This window comes from Helianthus annuus, chromosome 13, assembly GCF_002127325.2.
Source record: "Helianthus annuus cultivar XRQ/B chromosome 13, HanXRQr2.0-SUNRISE, whole genome shotgun sequence".
NCBI classification, from domain to species: domain Eukaryota; kingdom Viridiplantae; phylum Streptophyta; class Magnoliopsida; order Asterales; family Asteraceae; genus Helianthus; species Helianthus annuus.
In genome coordinates, this window is record NC_035445.2 from 89,557,801 (window position 1) to 89,580,571 (window position 22,771).

Genomic DNA, 22,771 nt, shown 5'->3' on the forward strand with positions numbered 1-22,771 from the left:
TTGTTTTAAACTCAATTTTCAATTCCTAAACCCTAATCTGCGATCAAGAGTACTTTTGCGATGTAATCCTCTATTGTTCAGAAATTTATGCTTTTAGTTCTGAAATTACTCTGTTTAGTTAAAACAGTTAGGGCACAAATTGCTATAAAGAAAAATAATAATAATAATAATAATAATAATTTGTGTTTATAATTGGTTGTTTTCACTAGTGTAATAGTTCATGATTTGTGGATCTGTTTACCTTGTTTGACTTATATATGTGTGTGGAGCTAATTATAGACTTCAGTAGTTGTTAACTGTTAAGACCTCATTATGTTAGGATCAAGCACACACAAATACGAACACGAAACGCGAAAGCAATAAACGAACATAGAGATTTACGTGGTTCGGTCTAAACTAAACTACGTCCACCGGTGACATCTAGGTTATTCTTTATTGAGGTAATAATCAAATTACAAGTATAAGACCACCCGTAGTGGTGAGAAATTGGGGCGTTTTTTGGGCCCAAAACGCCCGAGCTCGGCCCCGTAGGCGTTTTTTTTGCGAAAAATTGGTTGGAGCGTGGAATAAAGCACGCCGGATGTGGGATTCAATTGACCAATCACATCTAACCCCTCCTTCTTTGGCCAATCAATTTTTTTCATGTTTTTTTTTTTTAATTTTTTTAATTCTTTACACACCTTTTAACATAATGCCCATATCCCCACTACACCCATTTTAGAAAAACGCTCCTTTGCTGACTAGAACGACACGTGGCGCACAACGCCCAAGGGTGGGGCATTATTCAGTATTCACCCCAACCACTACGCATGTTCTAAGAATTGTATTTACAGAGACTAGTTAGGGTTTGGCAAACTTGCTCCGCAAGTTAAGCCTGTGTAGGGCCCACAAGGCCTATGAACCCGACACATTTACTATTTAGGGATGGGAATTTGGGATTATGGTGGAATTTTCATCATACAATTATTGCATTGGAAAATATTAGGACTTATGTATCTTTGCTAATTTAATTAGAAAACTTGACTTGCTATTACTTAAGAAGAATATTTTGATGTGGTTGACTTTCTTATAATCTTATTGATATGTGTTGATTACATGTGATTAGTTTGTCTTCCTTCAAGAGTTAATGGCTGGAAAAGTCATTGAAAATCGCGCATCAACGTCCTTCGACTTTGAGATTGTCGACAAGGATTATGACCACACCATTGATGAATCCGCTAATAATATCAATCCATGGATAAACCCTGCGTCTATTAAACTTAGACATCGACTCGGAAGGGGCCCGTTTGGTGATGTCTGGTTAGCAACTCGTCATCAAGTTTCCGAAGATCATGAAGAGTATCATGAAGTGGCTGTTAAGATGCTACATCATATCAAGGAAGATAACATCAAGACTGTGTTGGATAAACTTAATGTTTTGTTTTCGAAATCTAGAGGATTACAAGGTGCTTGTTGGTTGCATGGTGTTTCAGTTATAAATGGAAAGGTAATAATTAATAAAGCAGATTATACGCTTTTTGCAATTATATTTAGTTATATAATTGTATAGTTATCTTTGATAAACGGTTTTATTTATTTCAGATATGTATTATTATGAAGTTTTATGAGGCGTCAATTGGTGATCGGATGGCTCGTCTTAAAGAAGGGAAGTTTTCTTTCGGTGATGTTTTGAGGTAAATCGGTAATATTATTATAGAATAAATTACAAAAATCGTCCTTTATGTATGTCACTTATTGCAAACTGTGTCCTTTGTCTTTAGTAATTACAGACAATGTACTCGATGTTTGCAAACCCTTGCAAGTTATGTCCTTTACCCCTAACTCAGTTAAATTTTTGTGGTTAAATCTGACCAAATGGACTCCACATGAGGGTATTTTGGTCATTCTACTCTCATGTGGGGTACATTTGGTTAGATTGAACTACAAAAATACCCTCATGTGGGGTCCATTTGGTCAGATTTAACCACAAAAATTAACTGAGTTAGGGCTAAAGGACATAACATGCAAGGGTTTGCAAACATCGAGTACGTTTTCTGTAATTATTGAAGACAAAGGACACAGTTTGCAATAAGTGACATACATAAAGGACGATTTTTGTAATTTACTCATTATTATATGATGAAATGAAATGAAATGATTTGTTAGTTTGTTTTATTATTGATCGATATAATATTTACAGGTACGGGATTGATCTAGCTCAAGGTATTATGGAAATGCATTCGAAAGAGATCTTAATTCTTAACCTTAAGCCTTTTAATATCCTCATAAACAACGACCGCAAAGCAATTTTGGGCGATTTGGGAATCGCGTGCGTTCTTTTAGGCGTTCCATTACCTAGTTCCGATATGACTAGAAGACTCGGCACACCAAATTATATGGCCCCTGAACAATGGCAACCTGACGTTAGAGGCCCACTGGCTTTTGAAACCGATTCATGGGGTTTCGGTTGCACCATTGTGGAAATGTTGACTGGTCAACAGCCTTGGTGTGGTAAATCTATTGACGAGATATATGATTCCGTTGTTAAACGGCAAGAAAAACCGCACGTTCCCGATGGTCTTCCACCCGATGTCAAAAATGTAATTATGGGCTGTTTTGAGTATGACTTCCGGAGTCGTCCTTTGATGTCAGATATTTTACGTGTATTTGAAAGGTATATATCTCATTTGAGTAAAATGCCATTTTCGTCTTTGAGGTTTGGCCAGTTTTGCGACTTTCGTTCGAAGGTTTGTTTTTCTGCATCTGGATCCAAAAGGTTTGAAATTTTTCCATTTTCATCCGGCCCGTTAACTCCATCCATTTTCTCCGTTAACTCAGGGGTATTTCCGTCTTTTTTGTTAACTCAAAGGGTTTTGAATAACTGTAATAAATGCTAACTGTAATAAATGCTTGTACATAAAGTGAAAAAGACCGAATTGCCTTTTAAGTTAACAAAAAAGACAAAAATACCCCTGACTTAACGGAGAAAAACGGATGGAGTTAACGAGCAGGATAAAAGTGACAAGATGCCAAACCTTTTGGATCTAGATGCGGAAAAACAAACTTTTGGACGAAAGTCGAAAACTGGCCAAATATCAGGGACAAAAATGGCATTTTACTCTTTTAAATACAAGAATTTCTTATCTTCATAATCTAAGCTGTTATATCCAAAAATTTGCAGCTCGAAAGATGCGGTTTACCATGATGGGAATTGGTCAAATATTGGTAGTAGGGGTATTTTGGACAAAGCAAATTTAAACGGCTATACAGAATGGTTTTTGTCGAAAGATCATCTTCAAGTGGGTGATATGGTTCGATCTAGAAAGCCGCTAAACTCGTGCAAGCCCGAAAGCATGGTTGTCCCAGAAGGGACTATAGTCGGTTTAGACACCGACAGTGATCAAAACGGTTACGTTTTGGTACGGGTACATGGCATACACGATCCAGTTAGAGTCCACGGGTCGACATTGGAGCGGGTCACATTCGGGCTGGCAGCAGGGGACTGGGTCCGTTTAAAGAACGAAAATAAAAAACACTCTCCTGTCGGTGTTCTTCATTCTATTACGCGTGACGGAAACGTAGCCGTTGGTGTTATCGGGTTCGAAACTCTTTGGAAAGGTGTTTATTCGGATCTCCAGATGGCAGAAACGTATTGTCCGGGCCAGTTTGTGAGGCTAAAGTCTAACGTTTTTAGCCCGAGGTTTCAGTGGGTCGGAAAACGAGGGTGTGAATGGGCCACGGGGCGGGTTTCTAACGTGTTACCGAACGGTTGTCTTGTCGTTAAATTCCCTAGTAAACTAACTTTTGGCGATGATAACAGTTGCTTTTTGGCCGATCCAGCTGAAGTTGAATTGGTCTCGTTTAGTACGAGTCCTAACATGATGAAAAAGTATCAACATCTTGAGGATTTTCACTGGGCTGTGAGACCGTTACTGGTTTCGTTAGGTTTGTTGACTGCAGTTAAGCTAGGGTTTTGTGTCCCGAAGAAAATCGGAAAATCGAAAAGTAACTCCGAATCCATGGAAACTCAGCGGGGCGGTGATATTGCGAATGCGAAATGGCTTCCTCCAAACATGGCTAATATTATTTTCAGAGAAGGGGTTACTACTACTGCTACCGCTACCACTTCCAGGTAATTCGTGAATTTTAAAGTTGGACCGGAAGTGTCGGTCAAATTGGTTATGGTAAAATGAAATTTGGGATCTGGGTTTGTTTGGTTATGGTTGATTTTATTAGGCTTTTGCAGTCTTGAATCTTTCTGTAAATAGCTGACTGGTTGGTTTTAGATGTATATAGTGATGTAGAATATATGTTTTATCATTTACTTATGAATTATGATTGCCTTTTGGGTCTTGTTTAATCTAAAAGAAGTCGTGTTATTTCGTTGTAAATTTGAGACCTGAAATTCTGTGATATGGGCCTAGTTGGGCCTCACCAGCACTAGATTGAGGGCCTAGTTGGGTCTATTTAACTACGTCCCCAATAGCTCAATTTGATGTCTGTTGTTGGCTAGGGCTTAATAGTTAAAGAGGTGCACATTTCAATTGTTTTTCACCTAGTTTTTGCCTTGCCTGCGTTGCGGGGCATTAAGCAGAATATCTCTCTATTATAACATGTACGTCTGTGTTTCGGTTACTTGTACATACTACTCATAGCACGATTTCAAACAAAAAAAAAGAAAAAAGAAAAAAAAAACTACGTCGAGTCAACCAATTAAAACAAAACACTACCATACTTTTCCTAAAGACAACTAAAACGATGGAAAGACTATAATTTTAAATTGGGAGCAAAACTGTAATTTTTATGACAAATGAGCGTGTGTCAGGCAGCCGCCCGGCATGAACATGCAACATACACATACAACATACATATATACGCATACAACAAACACATACAGACACACACAAATACAACATACACATACATACACACTTACACATACATATACTTGTTTATACATACATATACACATATGAATAGACAGGGCCGTTCCTACGTTTTTGGAGACCCTAAGCGAACTATAAAGTGGGGGCCCTAATTTCGCCGACAAACTCTCCTCCAATCCTGACGCCATGGGTGATTGCGATTACTTTTTCGGCTAGAAATTGAAAGCAGATTGCTATGGGAAATGGGAACGATGATTGTGGCTGTATTTTGGGGCTTTAGGCCGCTAAATAATGATGATTAGGTCGATGGTGGTTGTGTTGTAATAGCTGGAAATCAAGGCGAAATGGGCTTAGAAACTTGGTCTTTTTTTGCCAAACAATATTTATATTGGGCTCTTCAATTTGAAATAAAAGTGTTTATTTGGGCCTAATACATATAACTATATATAAAAAACTTTCTAAAAATTCGGAGGCCCTAGGCCCGTGCCTAGATTACTAAGCCTATGGAGCCGGCCTTGCGAATAGAACATACACATACAAATACAACATACAGATACATACACACATATACAAATACAACATACACACTCACACTCATACTCACATACACAAACACATGTACACACCGTATGTCCAAATCTCTTGTTTCTTAATATGTGACTAGTTTGTTTTTTTTTTTAATTTAATTTCCGGTTAACTTTTATGAAGATCTGTTTGTTCGATCGGATGGCTCAATAGTAAATGTTAGATTTAATTATTGCCGAATATTAAATGAAGATCTTGTTTTATGCAACAACAAATGAAGATCTCTGTGTTCCCAATAAGATATGAAGATTTTTATGTTAGCTATTACTATTATTTTCAAGAATAAATGTGAGTTTGCTTTGTTAGTTATCATGAATAATTTTAAGTTGCAGAGAAATAAGATTAGGGGAGGAGGGGTGGTTCACTAGTGATAGATTCTATCACTCTCATTGTCCAATAAAATCATGTCATGTCATCAACCAAATTTCTATCACTAGTGATAGAAATGTAGGGGGGGTGGCATCACTAGTGATGAGATTCTAATGTACAAGTATTAATGCACAATGTACAAGTCATAGCCTATCACTCCTCAAAGTTCAACGCGTTATGCCCATAACTCGTTACACTCCATCACTAGTGATGGAATTGGGCGGGACGGTGTTCCACATGCTATCACTCGTTATGGTGACTCCATAACGGACCACCCCGTGTGGCCTTAAAAAGAAATATAAAACTATTTTAAACCGCTTATTAAAAAACATAGTTTTATAAATATATATAAAAAAACTTTTAAACTTAAATAAAAATGATTAATATAAACCGGTGTAACTAGTATTGTAAATAACGCGGTGACGGTAACTGGTGTAAAAATGTAATTATAATAATAAATCAATTTCTATAAACCAGTGTAAAAGATTATGTAAATGTTGCAAAGCATTTTAAAATAATGAGATATTTACAATTGTAAATGGCGCCAAGGCATGTGGAGAGTTTCATTGAGACATGCTCTCGTCAAATCTATATGGTTGGGTTATCATTGCAAGGAGGTTATTCAAAACATGTTTGCTTCCCTTTTCAGTTAAATATACCAGCTTCGTTGATGAGTTAAGTGTTACTCCATATGGATTGTGAAATAAGTGTGATGAGTACTGAGGGAATTGAACGTGGAATTTCAATAATAAGACATTTGTTGTGTTTATTTGTCGGGTCTGAGGACGGGTTTTTATTCCTTGTTAATGAAGAGTGGAATTAAGTTAGTTTCGTTTCATGCTTGCTATATTCTTCAAGAGCTTTATTCTTTCGTGGAAGAAGAAAGTCTTGGCGGAATATGCTGGTTGTTCACGAAGAAGATTGCCATACAAAGGCCCAAGCCTATGGTTGGTAAGTCGTCTTCTTCTTCCTACCTCCTACAAGAAGAAGACCTTTATTGCGCTGGAGAAAAAGCCTTATGTGTAAAAGCCTTTGTCTTCCTTTGAACCCGCGAGATGAAGAATTTGAGAAGAATTGAAGGCCATCATGAGTACCAACGACCTTTATGTACGAAGGTTTGACTTTTGGAGTAATAATCTGAAACTCAAACCCTCATACGTATATAAACGATCAGAAGGTTTTACTTTTACTATCAACCACACTCTAAAAGTAAAACCCTCTCATACATATATAGTTGTCGTCTTTCTAAGACTCCTTTCATTTGTTCACAAGATCATCCTTCACCCGGTGGGTTCCTCATCAGTTGTGTTCATTTGTCGAGCGGATTCACGTTTGTTGTCTGCCGGATTCACATTTGTTAGTAGCCAAATTCACTTTTGCTTTAGAACTCCTATGAGGACGTTATGTGTAGTGCACCAAATTCTATGAACAAGAATAACAAACAAGAAAATAGGTGTAGCCGCGAAGGAGGAAGGTTTTACTTTCAATATTAAACTTGGTGGTAACAAGAAGCTAGGGGTATTATTATTAACATATAAATAAGCAAGTTTTATATGTGCATAAAAGGTTGTACCCTTACCTTTGGGAGTCTTTCAAAAAACTATGAAAATTTTCTTTTTAACCTTAAAGTTTTAATGTTTGACAATTTAAGTTTAAACTTCTAATATTTGTTTCCTTTTTAACCCTAAAGTTTTAATCCTTGATAATTTACCCTAAAGTTTTAATCTTTGACAATATAAGTTTAAAATTTTTAATCTTTGTTTCCTTTTTAACACTAAAGTTTTAATCTTTGACAATTTAAGTTTAAAGTTTTAATCTTTGGTAATTTAGCCCCTTTGATAATTTGATTTTTTACTTCTAATTCAAAAGTTTACATCTTTTGCGATTTAACCACTTTGATTTTTTTTTACTTATGTGTTGTAATCTTGGCTTTGGAGTTTTTTCAAAGATAAAATGATTATGGAAAGAAAAAATGATTATGCATATGGTTGTTGTAACCTTGGCTTTGGGGGGTTTTTCGCTTTATGCTTCGTTCTAAATTTTGTGACTTAACACATCGCAACGTGTGTCTTTGGTTTAGCGTTTTTACGTTTCGTTCTAAATTTTGCGAGTTAACAGGACGCAACGTGCGTGTGTGTGTGAATGTTTTTACGTCGTCTATTTTTCCCCGTTTGACGGGTTCAACATAACGTGTGCGTCCTAAATCAATTTAATTATAACTAAAGAATCCCCCCCGCATTGCGGCGGGTGGTAATTCTAGTTGTGGTTTATTTTGTAAAGAATACCGTGTATTTTTTGTTTACCATATCACAGTGGCGAAGCTTGAGATTTCCGACCGGGGGGCGGAAGTTACCGGACCTAAAAATTTCTATAAAACTGCGGGATCGAAAACATATATAACCAAAAATTTCTATACAAAAACTACATACTTTCTACTACTAAGCGAAAAGTTTGGAGAGTCGACCGCCCCCTCCCGCCCCTTAAAAGTTTCGCCCATGCCATATCATTGATATAAGATGCATATATAATATGTATGTTAATTTCTTTTGTTCTCCTAATTTTTTACAATATATTAATGATCATCAAATATGAAATTATGGAATAAGTGTGAAAATGATGAAGAATAACAATAAAGTGTTATGTTTAATAAAATAGTTCACTCTCGAGGCCGGGTTATAAAAGATTCATTAAAATAAAGTTATATATTTGCATCAGTATAATTGTTATGTTTTAATAAAGCGGTATATTCTATAGCTTTGTAAAAAATGTATTAAAATAAAGCTTGCACTGGTGTAAATTGTTATGTTTAATTAAACGGTTTATTCCGTAGAGTTGTACAAATGTATTAAAATAAAATGATTTGTATTCATCGTTGTGTATTATTGTGTTTCATAAAACGGTTTATTATTAAGCGTTGTAAAAGATGTATCGTTGTGTTTCATAAAACGATTTATTATTAAGCGTTGTAAAAGATGTATAAAAAATTAAAAATATAGGATTTAACCATAACAATTGTTTTAAGCTTTTAAATAAAATGGTTCATAGCAAAGATCTTAGGCAAGTATTATTTACAACAGTGTTTTGGTTTTCTTTTGTACTGGTTTTGTATTGAACTGCTTTGATTAAAATTTTAGGCCATTGTAATTGATGTTTTTTGTATCAGTCAAAAAGTTATGCCGTTTAAAAAGTGAGGGTGGGGAGGAAGTTGGTTTACAAGCAACAATATGTTTTAAAAGTTATAATATAATTACTTAAGCTACTAAAGTTATGAAAAATTAATTTTTTTTTGTCCTTTTTATGTATTATAGGTATAGTATAGAGTTGGCAAAGGTTATTCACTCCTAAGTTACACCGAATATTATTTCTAATCTACACTTTATTTGGATTAAACTCAAGACATCCTACTAAGAAGCAAGAGGCTAGTGTTGATTCAACTTTTTTTTTTTAACTTCACGCACATTGGCATAAGTTATATTGTTGCCCCAAACAATAAAAATCTTGCAAAAAATAATTATATGAATTTGGATAAACAAAACGTGAGTATTATGTGAACAAAGAAAACTCTATCTATCCATTGTAAGATTAAATATTGTTATGTTTAATATTTAATCTATAGCCATCTTAATCATTTACATTATAGAGATCAAAATATATTAGAACCTATTATTTAATTAGTTGGTAATTGTTGATGGACCATATTACCCTTAGTAACTAATTAGGTTTCCTCCTGGGTGCTTATATAAGGAGAATAAGGTGGAGGTTTAAGGGTTACTCAGTTTCACAATTCACACCCCATAAGCCATAACATCATCACGAAACCTCCTCTCCTAAACCGATACCCTTTTCGGTTTTCTTAGCACCATCATCAGTCAGCACCCTAAGGAGGAACCAAATCAAGATGACAGGCATGTCGAACTCTCTCACTGGATTCTCCTCTGCATTGTCTGCGGTGACAGGTATGATTCCTATGTTTTCCTTCATGCTTAAACAGAACTGATCCAACATGTGGTATCAGAGCATATGTTGATTAGTCAGTTCTGTTTTCGTATCCATAATTCTGGGATTGAAACTTGGAAAACGGAATTTTTTGAAACCGTATGAACATGACAGCCGATTTCGAGTTCATCAGTTTGCGACTCGAGATCTCTGTTTTTCGATGAAAAGGTCATTTATTTGTTCACTGAATTAACTGGATTATAATTTTAGCCGAAATCTGTTTAGTAAAATTATTAAAATTCAGGTTTCGGGTTCCAGAATTTTATTTTTTATGATTAGGGTTCATCATGTTTATGTGAAAATTCGAATATTCTGTTATGTTTTAGAATATGATTTGGATTATTAAGTGTTTTTCCTGATTTTGATCTAATTTTGTCCTCTAAATTTTTTAGAAAACTGTTAAAAGATAAAGAGATTGAAATTTCGAAATCTGTTGACAAAATTAGATCAGCTTAAACAGGAAAGGATATCTCTTAATCCCTTAGATTTCGAATTTTCGGTTATGATATCATATTAACAGCTGTTAGCGAGGTTGCTACTCGAGACCACGAGGTTGCTACTCGCAACCATGAGGTTGCTACTCGCAACCATAACGTCATTAGTCGAGACCATGAGGTTGCTACTCGCAACCATAACGTCATGACTCGCAACCATAACGTCATTAGTCGCAATCATGAGGTTGCTACTCGCAACCAGAATGTCATCACTCGCAACCATGAGGTTGCGACTCGCAACCATAACGTGATTAGTCGAAACCGTAGTTGCGACTCGCAACCATAACGTGACTAGTCGAAACCGTAGTTGCGACTCGCAACCATAACGTCATTAGTCGAAATCGTGGTTGCGACTCGCAATCTCATTATTTTAAGCTGTTTAAATGTGAACTAAAGAAAATTTTTTTCGGGGGCCCGCCCCGAACCCCGGGCGGGGGCACGCTGTCCCCCGCACCCCCCAGCGAACTCACCGCGGAGTTCGATCCGCGCTAACGGGTGGTTTGCTATTAAATAAGTGGTTTTGTAATTTACTTAGTTAATTAATCAGAATCAGATAATGTAATGTTTTACAAAACCAGAAATAGCTTAACTTGAATGAGCTTTTGATATATCATTTCTGGCCAAAGCTGACTTGATACATCCACTTATCATTTAAGTATTACGAAAAGCTATGCTAAGTGTGCATCATAAGCATGAATGTTTTAATATCTGGCCAAAGCTGATTTAATTCTTTCATAGATGGCATACCTAGCAAGTGCATAACTAAAGTGATTGTTTCAATTTCTGGCCAAAGCTGATTTGTTACAACTACTTTGCACATATGCTTAAATGATTACACTTCTGGCCAAAGCTGTTTTGTCTTCATTTAAGTAGAATTTTTTAGCTAAGTCTATTATTTTGATGTTAGTAATAGACATTATCACAGCTTCATTATGTAAAATGGTCATTATTTTGCCTGCCTTAGTTTAACGTGCCCATAGATCACATTAGAATTTCTTCCTTAGTATCATAACTTGCTCATCTTATTTCCACTATCAGCACCCAACTGCGGGATTCCACCTTTGACTGGTGATAACTTTGCTGCTTGGAAGGATGCTCTCATGCTTACTCTCGGATTGCTTGATTTCGATTATGCTCTAAGAGAGAAAAAGCCAGCGGACCTTACCACTCAAAGTACTGCTGCTGAGCAGTTAACTCATGAAAAGTGGACTAGGTGTAACCGCATGTCTCTCATGTTTATGAAGCAATCCATAAGCAATGCAATCAGGGGAGCTATTCCTGATTCTGAAGATGCTAAAACCTACTTGGAACATGTGGAGGCGCAGTTCAAAGGGACGTCTAAGGCGCACGCTAGTACTCTTATTCTTAAGCTGGTGACAACTAAGTATGATGGGAGGAGCGGCATTCGCGAGCACATCATGATGATGAATGACATGGCCAATAAGCTGAAGGGGCTGGAAATGGAAATCAGTGATGGTTTCCTTGTTCATTTCATCATTACTTCGCTTCCTTCTTCTTTTGAAGCATTCAAGATCAACTACAACACTCAGAAGGAAAAATGGACGATGAGTGAGCTGGTCGCCATGTGCGTACAGGAGGAGGAGCGTATGAGGATGGATCGCCATACTGATGTTGCAAATTTCACTACCTCCAATCCTAAGAAAAGGAAGCACAATTATCAGAGGAAGGATGCTTCTAAAGTCCATAAGTCTAATCCTAACCCTAATACAAGTGCACCTTCCAGCTCTAAGAACTCCTTAGGCAGTATCCGCTGCAAGTTCTGTAAAAAGACAGGACACATGCAGAAGGAATGCCCTGACTTTAAGGAGTGGCTGGCTAAGAAAGGTAACGATTATTTTATGATACTTGAGTCCTATAATTTAAGTGTTCCTGCTAATTCTTGGTGGTTTGATTCTGGTTCTATGGTTCATGTTACCAATTCTACTCAGGGATTCCTTTCAATCCGGAAGCTGGAAAGAAACCAAAGAATGCTTAAGGTTGGGGATGATCGAGAATTAGAAGTGAAGGCCATTGGAACATTACAATTAGTTATGAAAACTGGTTTATGTATTAAACTTTATGATACCTTATATGTTCCTGAGGTAACTCGGAACCTTGTATCAGGACCAAAGTTAGACATGGACGGTTTTATTGTTTCCCATGGTCATCGCAAACTCTCTATCCATTATGATTCTGTTCTTTATGGTACTGGTGTTCTGGATGGAGGACTCTATAGATTAGAACTAGATGATGGCTTTTCCAAATCTTTGTTGTCATATAACATTAATGAATCACTCACAAAGATGGAAGAGAAACGAGACTTAGAGACTTCATCCATGTTGTGGCATCAGCGTTTAGGCCACATTTCAAAAGAGCGATTAAATCGTCTCGTAAAGGATGAAGTCTTACCTCCTCTTGATTTCTCTGATTTTGGAACATGTGTCAAATGTCTTAAAGGTAAAATGACATTAGCGAATAAGAAAGGTGCCACTAGGAGTTCTAATTTATTAGAACTCATTCACACTGACATTAGTGGTCCCTATCAAATCGCTGGCATAACAGGACATACTTCATTTATCACTTTTATTGATGATTATTCTCGTTACATGTACTTGTATCTTATTAAGGAGAAATCTGAATCTCTAACAACTTTTAAAGATTATAAGGCTGAAGTTGAAAAGCAATTAGATCGTCAGATTAAAGTTGTGAGATCAGATAGAGGCGGTGAGTATTATGGAAGACATACTGATGTGGGTCAAGCTCCTGGTCCATTTTATGAGTTTTGTAAGGGCCAGGGGATTGTGAACCAATACACCATGCCTGGTACACCTCAGCAGAACGGTGTCGCTGAAAGAAGAAACCGTACCCTTATGAACATGGTGCGCAGTATGTTAGCCAACACTAACTTACCATTATTCCTCTGGACTGAAGCGTTAAAAGCAGCTGTTCATATACTCAATAGAGTTCCTTCTAAGTCTGTCCCTAAAACTCCTTATGAACTTTGGACAGGAAGGAAACCGAGTCTTAAATATATGAAAGTATGGGGCTGCATTGCTGAAGCAAAACTTTACAATCCTTTCCTAAGGAAACTTGACCCTAAGACAGTTACCTGTTTCTTTATCGGGTACCCTGAGAACTCTAAGGGTTATCGTTTCTATTGTCCTTCCCATGTCACCCGTATTGTTGAAACCAAGCGTGCCGCGTTCCTGGAGGATTTCAAGGTCAGTGGGAGCAGTACCAACCCTTACGAAGAATTGCAAGAAGTACAAGACGCGGGGGGGAGAGACTCGTCGCTTACCATTACTCCGATTACTCCTCTTGTACCCAATGCAATTATTACACCTGAAGCTACTGCACCAACTCCAAATTCACCTCTACAATCAGAACCCATTATACCTCATGATGAAGGCACATCAAACGCTCAAAACCAAGACAACGCTGAACCCGATAATCTACTCAGGAGGTCATCCAGGCAAAGAAGGCCTCCTAATTGGGATGATTATGTTACCTACCTGACTGAAATGGATCCCGGAAAGCTCAATGATCCTATCTCTTACAATGAAGCCATTAGCAGTGATCAGTCTTCTGAATGGAATAAAGCAATGATTGATGAGCTTGATTCCATGAAGAAAAATGACGTTTGGGATTTGGTAGAATTACCCAACGGAGTCAAACCCGTAGGATGCAAATGGGTGTTCAAAACAAAACTGGATCCGAATGGTAACGTTGAACGCTACAAAGCGAGATTGGTTGCAAAGGGCTACACTCAGAAAGAGGGAATTGATTATCAAGAGACGTTTTCACCTGTCTCTCGTAAAGATTCATTAAGGATCGTCATGGCCCTAGTAGCTCATTTCGATTTAGAGCTGCATCAGATGGACGTTAAAACCGCTTTCCTTAACGGAGATTTGGATGAAGATGTTTACATGAAGCAACCTGAAGGCTTTGAGCCTGAAGGTCAGGAGCATCTAGTCTGTAAGCTAAAGAAATCCATTTACGGGTTAAAACAAGCATCACGTCAGTGGTATCTCAAGTTTGATGAAGTCATGAAGAAGCAAGGTTTTATGAAAAATCAAGTGGATCAATGCACCTACCTCAAGATGAGTGGGAGCAACTTTACTATACTTGTCCTTTACGTTGACGACATTCTATTGGCAAGTAATAGTTTAGACATGTTGCATGAGTCGAAGCGGTTACTCTCGCATAACTTTGACATGAAGGATCTCGGAGATGCATCTTATGTCATTGGCATCGAAATTCACCGAGATAGAAACAAAGGGATCTTAGGATTGTCCCAAAGGGCCTACATAGATCGTGTCCTTACACGATATAACATGCAACAGTGCAAACCCTCCATCGCTCCAGTAGTTAAGGGAGATGTTTTCGGTTCGTTTCAGTGTCCGACAACAGAGGTTGAGAAGGAGCAAATGAGCCAGATACCTTACGCATCAGTAGTCGGGAGCTTGATGTATGCTCAAGTCTGTACTCGTCTAGATATCGCTTATATTGCTGGAATGCTAGGCCGTTATCAGACTAATCCTGGCTTAGATCACTGGAAAGCAGCTAAGAAGGTACTTCGATATCTGCAAGGGACGAAAGACTATAAGCTGACTTATAGAAGAAGTGATCATTTGGAAGTGGTGGGCTATTCTGATTCTGACTTTGCCAAATGCAAAGATGACAAGAAATCCACTTCGGGCTATATCTTTATGTTAGCAGGCGGCCCTATCTCTTGGAAGAGTCATAAACAACAGTTGACCACAACTTCCTAAATGATGGCAGAGTACATTGCTGTCTATAACGCAACTTGTCATGGAATGTTGATTAGAAATCTGGTCACTGGACTCAAAATCGTTAATTCCATTTCTAGACCATTGAAGCTTTACTGTGATAATTCAGCTGCCGTTAGTTTCTCGAACAGTAACAGTTCGACTGGAGCTGGTTTATATCTCGATACAAAATATCTATTTGTACGTGAACGTGTTGAGGAAAATAATCTTTGTATCGAGTATATTAGTACTAAGGATATGCTTGCGGATCCGATGACTAAAGGTCTCCCTCCTAAGGTTTATGAAGAACATGTTCGGAATATGGGATTATGTAAAGACCTTATTTGAGCATATTGTACTAGCTTATGTTTTATGTTTTATGTTTAATGAAATTTCCTCAAGTTTGATTTTGTATGTCTGTTAGAATATGTTCAACCGGTATAATGGCATATAGACAAATAAAAGGTTACAAATCAAACAAAGGGCTTACGCGTATTTTGATCATAACGACTAGGTTTTAAATTAAGGCTATAGTATGATTAATGGGGGTCCTGAGTCGCATAATGATTCAACGGCTGTATTTCTCTGCTATAGTACTTGTTTAAGGCTAAAATGAGTGTTAACTCCTGATCAGGCTTATCTAATACTCATAGTAAATGATTACTCGGCTAAGTGGGAGAATGTAAGATTAAATATTGTTATGTTTAATATTTAATCTATAGCCATCTTAATCATTTACATTATAGAGATCAAAATATATTAGAACCTATTATTTAATTAGTTGGTAATTGTTGATGGACCATATTACCCTTAGTAACTAATTAGGTTTCCTCCTGGGTGCTTATATAAGGAGAATAAGGTGGAGGTTTAAGGGTTACTCAGTTTCACAATTCACACCCCATAAGCCATAACATCATCACGAAACCTCCTCTCCTAAACCGATACCCTTTTCGGTTTTCTTAGCACCATCATCAGTCAGCACCCTAAGGAGGAACCAAATCAAGATGACAGGCATGTCGAACTCTCTCACTGGATTCTCCTCTGCATTGTCTGCGGTGACAGGTATAATTCCTATGTTTTCCTTCATGCTTAAACAGAACTGATCCAACATCCATAACTAAAATCTAATAAAAAATGAAATCTTATGAATTAAACTTATTTGTTTAAAATAACCAGAAAAAAAAAATAACTAAAGACATATAACAACAAATTTTTGTAGTGCCTACTAAAAGAAAATAGGTCCAATAGCATTCATTAAAATTTCTCCTTTTCTTTTGTTGATGAAATGCACTGAGGGCCTACTAAAGATTCTCTGCCATTTGTAACTTGTTGGACGCTTGATGCGTATGAACCGCTTCATTCATCATTCCTTCACATGCCATTTCATATTTTTGTAGTGTGTAATTTAACGTATGCATTGTCATCTAGTCTACTTTTTCACCCCAAACAACCTTAATATCGGGTTAGTTCCGGTACAAACCATATTTATCTAATAAACCGTGTAAGAACAGATCCTAGCAATTAAAAAAAGTTAAATTATCACGTACTAAAATAATACATATATAATAGTACCACTTTTGAATTATATTAGTACATAAAAATTAATCAAGATAATTGATTTTAGTAAATATGTGAAATGATATCAACAGTTTTCTTTATCAGCACATTGAAAAAAAAAAGGAAGATCCAAATAAAGAATTAATTGCTTGTTAGCATAATTATAAGGAATTCAAGATAATTGGTATTATTCAGGTTATCATTTTACCATTTCTCTATAATTGTTTTGATGACACATGACATTTTTTAATTGGTTCTTACAGTTTGTATATGAAATGTGGTTTGTATTTGATCCTAAATATTATCCGTTGTTTATATATTTACTTTGTTTTGTATTTTTTTTTCAGTTATTTATAAAACAACGTTTAATTATTATTGAAGGTGTTCTAGGATATCTTAACTTGTTTTCCATTAACCACCAGATGAATAGAAGCCACTAGCATATCTATATTTCCACACTACCAACACATCAAACCACACATATATATATATATGAGGCTTCAATTAAAAACCTATTAATGAAGAGAATAGGGCTTTTAATGATTGAGGGGTAAAATTGAAGAAATAAATATAAATTTTCAAACATTTTTATCTTCTTTGTATGTTTTATTTTTTTTTTTAAATTGCATTATAAGATGACAAATTTTCTTATCTTTCATTCGAGTATATTCGAGCATTTTTTTCGACACAAACAACAGATTTAACATGTCGTTCTTTTTTCAATACTACTATTATAGTATTGCACATATGCAATACTACTTAGCCTTAGGGTTTATGTTTTGTGTTTAGTTTAGCTTTTAGTGTTAGGTTTTTAGGGGGTTTTGATTTCGGGTTTCGTTTTTTTTTGTTGGGGGGTTTAGGTTTGTTTTTTTTTTTTTTTTTTGGGGGGGGGGGGGAGGGGGTGGGGTAAGGGGTTGGCTGGTTTAGGTTTTTCGTAGTGTTGCACATGATTAATACTAATTTTTTTTTTTTTTTTTTTTGTATTTTAAAAATGTTAGATTTGCAGAAAAAAAATATTTAAAAAAAATTGATATGTTTTTTAAGTTTTTTTTAAGAGTTTTCGAGTTCTCACGTCGTGGTGTGACCTAAGTGAGAAGGGGTGAATAAGCTGTAATTGTGGACGTAGGGGCTGTTTGGTTGCCTCTTAATGACCATTCAGATGCTACCTCTTAATGGTTTAAAACCTCTGAATGAATAAGAGGTAACCTCAAGTCTGAATGGTTAAGAGGTAACCTATGAATGGTAAATCATCACATGTCACATTCTTCTACCTTCTAATTGGTAAAATGCTTAATGGTTCCATTAAAAGGTAGCCTCTTAATGACCATTCAGAGGCTACCAAACAGCCCCGTAGTGAAGTGTGAAGATACAAAAATATATATTATAGTTGTGTAACAGAATTTAGTAGCTACACCTGTGTAGTTAGTCGATAAAAAATTAAAAACAAAATGTAGACATGCACATGCAAATTCATTAAAATTTTAACTTTAAATCAGACAGAAACCATGATAAATAAATCATTACATCACACATAGGCAATAATTATTGCCTAATTATTGAACAAATCAAACATGCATACCCTCAATCCAGAAAAAAAATATAAAACCAACAATATAAAACCCATTGCATGTCACAAAACTAGAAAACCCTAAGAAAACCAACATTAACAAATTCACAATTTAAACATAAAAAACCAAATTACCCATTCGTTTAGTAAATTCCATTTTCACTTCCGGATTCTATATGTTAAAAAGAAACCCGCAGAATAAAAATGGCGAACGAGTTATACGAAAGCTTCTACCATGTCGAATCTTTATTCGCACTTGAATCCTGGTGGAATGGTCTTGCCACAAGCACTGACCAACAAGCTTAGTGAGACTGGAACATTAAGGTTGATTCCAAGAACATTAGCCTTGATGGCTGTGCAAAGACAAGCCGCGACTTCCAAATCGACCAAACCTTCAAGCAATGCGCAACATTTGCTCGATTCAGGGGTCCCAACCACAACATTGACCAAACCCAGAACATCAGCACAGACTCCAAGCTTCAGTGTGTCCCTAGGGCAGAAGGGGTATGCTGGGAGACCCTTTGTTGGTGTGCAATGTGGGCATGCATTGGAAAATGTGAAAGTGGAAATGAGGAAGAAGATGAAGATACTAGCAACTGAAGGAGTGGCCATGGTTAGACAAATTAAGACAAAGAATGTTGCTAGGGTTTCTTCAAGAGTAAGGTGACCTAATGAAGGGAAGTGTGTGCCCTATTTAAAGGGAGACTGTGTGGTGGATGCTTAGTGTGAAAAATAAATTATTATTCTTTCATATTAATTTACTATATTAGATGTATATTTTCATTTTGATGTAGTAAATGATAATTTATATGCAATAAAAGATCATATACCACGGATCAAAATTAAATCATCCATGACAATTATATATTTTAACAATTTTCGTATTGGATGGAATGATAAACGAATAACAATGTATAATAATTGGTAGCCAAACAGGTTGTAACTTTTGTAAGGTTGTGTAAGTTGTCATATCTAATTAATATATATTGTCATCTCCTGCTTTTTAAATGTTGTAACTTGGAAGAGTCGTTATTAAAAGTGTTATCGATAAGTTACCAATATGAAATTATTTTATTTCATGGTATATGATCTTTTCCAAGTTTCAACATTTAAAAACTAAGTTCAAACGACCGGTCGTTGAAAGACTTTATGCAAAATTATCTAAATGGAAAGCCAAGCATCTGTCTTTCGCCGGTCGTTTGACCTTAGCGAAATCAGTGTTGGGCAGCCTTCCTGCGTACTATCTGTCTCTGTTTGCTGCTCCAAAGTGTGTTCTGAAGAAGCTCGAGAAGATTCGTAGGGACTTTGTGTGGGGTATCTCGGAAAGAGTTAAAAAGGTTAGATGGGTTCGGTGGGATTTGCTGCAAAAGTCGAAGAAAAAAGGAGGAATGGAGGTTGGTTGTATCGCTGATTATAACTATGTGATGCAAACTAAATGGTGGTGGAGCTTTAAGGCAAACCCGGACCAGTTCTGGGCCAAGGTTGTTACCTCGGTTCATAAAAACAATAATTTGAATCAGTTCATTCCTGTTAAAAAGATGATCCCCGGAATCTGGAAGGATGTCGCTAAAATGGACGCCGAGCTCTCTAAATTAGGAATCAATTTATAGCAGAATATGATCGAGGTTAATGGAACATGGAAATGGGGAAACGAAGCCGACGATCCTTTTGCCGTGAAACAGGTCCGTGCCGATATCGAAATAGCTAAATTGAACGGTTTGCCCGATGAGGCGCCGGTTGCGTGGAACAATTGGGCAACTCCTAAATCTAATCTTCTGTTATGGAGGGTTCTTATGGGAAAAGTCGCATCTTGGGAAGCGCTGATTAATAGGGGGATTCCGATCAGCGACGAAAGTTGTCCTCGGTGCGGTCTAGAGGTGGAAACTACGGATCATATTTTCTTCAAGTGCTTATGGGCAAAATGTATTTGGTGGAATGTGTTGGCTTGGGTCCGGGTAAGTTTTCCAGGAGACAATTTTTCGTTTCGGGAATTCTTCGAGTTCATTACTCAGCGGCCGGGTGGGGGAGTTTGGAAACGGATCATTTATACGATTGTTCTAGCCACAGTATGGAGGATATGGAATGCCAGAAATGAGAAAGTGTTCGATGGTCGGTTCATCCCGATTAAGAAGACGGTGGAATTTATAAAAGAGGATAGCTTTCTTTGGATAAGTAACAGGGCTAGGAATAAAAATCCGGATTGGGAAAACTGGGTGAAGTTCTAGGTTTTGGACTTATTGTAATTGTCTCGTTGTTTTCTTTTCGGTTTTGTTGTTTCACAGTTTCTTGCTGGCTCTTTATATAAATATATATATAAAGTGATTTTGCTGTTAAAAAAAATAAAAAAAAAATTTGTCACACCCCTAATTTCCACGTGTCACCGGTGGGCCCGGTGGGGGAGTATCGTGACGTAGTTGATATCATCATAGTCAAACAACACAAATTATAATGCACAGCGAAAGCAAAAAGATATATTTATTTCAACCAAACAAACTGTAATATCCAAGTATCACAATGTAGCTGAAATAGATCCATAGGCGGATCAAAATAAAAAGGAGAAACTGTTCAACAGATAAATGGCATCCAAGCTCGCGAGACTCTAACGATGCTAAGGAGTAGCCAGCCTATTACGTGTAGAACCTGCACTTAATCTTTTTGGGGAAAATACGTCAGTTTACACGGGTAAATACAATTTAACTGACTCTTTTAAAAACATTTAAAAATTTATTTGAATGCACATGGCACAAAACTTTTTATAACTTGGGATAATTAATCAATTTTAAACTTGTAAAAGAATTACATGTCTGTTATGCGTTCAGTCGCCCGGTTCGTGCCGGGTTTAAGATTAATAGACACACCACATAGTATAAATCCGCGGCGGGAAACCAACGGATTATACCTTAATAAATATGGACACATTGTCGAGTGTACGCCTACACCCGTGTGTCAAGGTCGTGGCCATTTCATGAATGATGCCAAGGATATCCGGGACATGGTCATTAAACTCCCAAAGGCGTAAAACAAACAAAACCAATTTTTAAACGGGTCACATTGATAATACCCAACTACTAATGAGTTAGGGTCAATTGCCCGACCAAACGGTATTTTATATACCGTACCCCAGCCCGTATAAGGGAAAATAAGTTAAAAGTATTTACCTGAGCAAGTACAAACCACAACAAGCAAGTGCAAGTTTCTTTTACTGGATCTCCTATTCTGGAACGAAGGTTTATAATAACCTATTAGAATCCTAACGGGTCTTTAATTTAGCCTAAGCATAGACCGGTTAGTTTTAATAAAAGAATACGCTTCAATCGCATGGAAGGCGAAGACCGGATTAGAATGTGGTTTAAACCCAACAATTTTGGAGACTTGTATAATATGGTCAAACTAAACACATTCTGGATTTTGAAACAAAGATGATATGGTTTGACCCGTTTCGGCTAATATGCGTAAACTAGTTACATAAGCCGATCCGAACGCGAAAGTGCGTAACGGGTAGCCATATAAATCATATACAAGTTTCCTAAGATTATATGCACTAAATATGTTGTGACATCAGTAAGATATGTCCAATTATGCCCAAAATAATTTTAAACTCAATTTATGCCTTATAAGGGCGTTTTGGTCATTTTAAAGGGTATAAAAGAGTTAAACTAGTAACCTGAGTTACATATCTGAATAAATCAGTAAATATACTTAATTTATTATGTTATAACAGTAGGGTATCATATATATGTGAATTTTATTAATTATAACCATCCTATGCACCGAAAGGGCATTTTGGTAATTTCACATAAGCCTAAAAGGTCAAAACTGGAAACCTGAGTTTAAAACTTTAGTTTACTGTTATAATATAAAAATTTACTGAATATATCAGTAGGTATCAACCCTTATACATATAAACTAGTTTTGATACATACTATGTCGTAAAAATGCCTAAAAAGGCGATTTGGAGCCATTTCCGGGTTTTGTATAAAAAGCTGATATTTTTAAAATTCCAGAAGGCTCAAAATAATTATTTTAGCATAATAAATCAGTAGAAAAAGGTTTGAGGTCAAAAGGATTTATAAAACTCATTTTATAGCCTAAAAGGGCAAAACCGACAATAATCGAATTAAGCTAAAAACTCTAAGTTATGCTCAGCCTAAAAATAAATTAAAATCTCTAAAAATCCCAAAATATTATTATATATCAGTGGGTATAAAGTTTAATATTAAAATTTGGGTTTAGATAGGCTATATGCTAATTATGCTAATTAATTACTAAGAAAGTTTCTAATTACGCTAATGAGCATAACTCTTAATCTAGACCTCAAACTGATGTCAACTTTTAGGTACAAGTTTATAATTCAGTAACTAAGATGTCTATCCTTTTATATTTTCAAAAATCATGTTTTAAGGTCATTTGGGCATAATGGTCAACATATGGGCATTTAACGGAAACTCGCATAATAATTAGACAACTAGTGAACCAAGCCGTATAATCACAGAGGGTTACACTAACATGTAACTAGGTCCAAAAGAAGCTTTAAGGCAATCCTAAACTTGGCCTAAACGGGTCAGAACT

General features: G+C 36.4%; 2 protein-coding genes across 2 annotated transcripts in view; both read left to right on the forward strand.

Annotated features, from left to right (window-relative positions):
- The window catches only part of LOC110898554, a 4,610-nt gene extending 244 nt beyond the window's left edge, over positions 1–4,366 (forward strand). Inside the window, exons 2-5 of the mRNA XM_022145346.2 lie at positions 1,106–1,486; positions 1,582–1,673; positions 2,180–2,653; positions 3,161–4,366. Coding sequence (XP_022001038.1) covers positions 1,127–1,486; positions 1,582–1,673; positions 2,180–2,653; positions 3,161–4,115 — 1,881 coding nt within the window. The 5' untranslated portion in view covers positions 1,106–1,126 and the 3' untranslated portion in view covers positions 4,116–4,366. The remainder of the gene's footprint in view (positions 1–1,105; positions 1,487–1,581; positions 1,674–2,179; positions 2,654–3,160) is intronic.
- Positions 4,367–19,818: 15,452 nt separating this feature from the next.
- On the forward strand, positions 19,819–20,427 carry LOC110901248. The gene has a single exon (XM_022148086.1). The coding sequence runs from the start codon at positions 19,819–19,821 to the stop codon at positions 20,425–20,427; it is 609 nt and encodes a 202-aa protein (XP_022003778.1).
- The last annotated feature ends 2,344 nt before the right edge of the window (positions 20,428–22,771 follow it).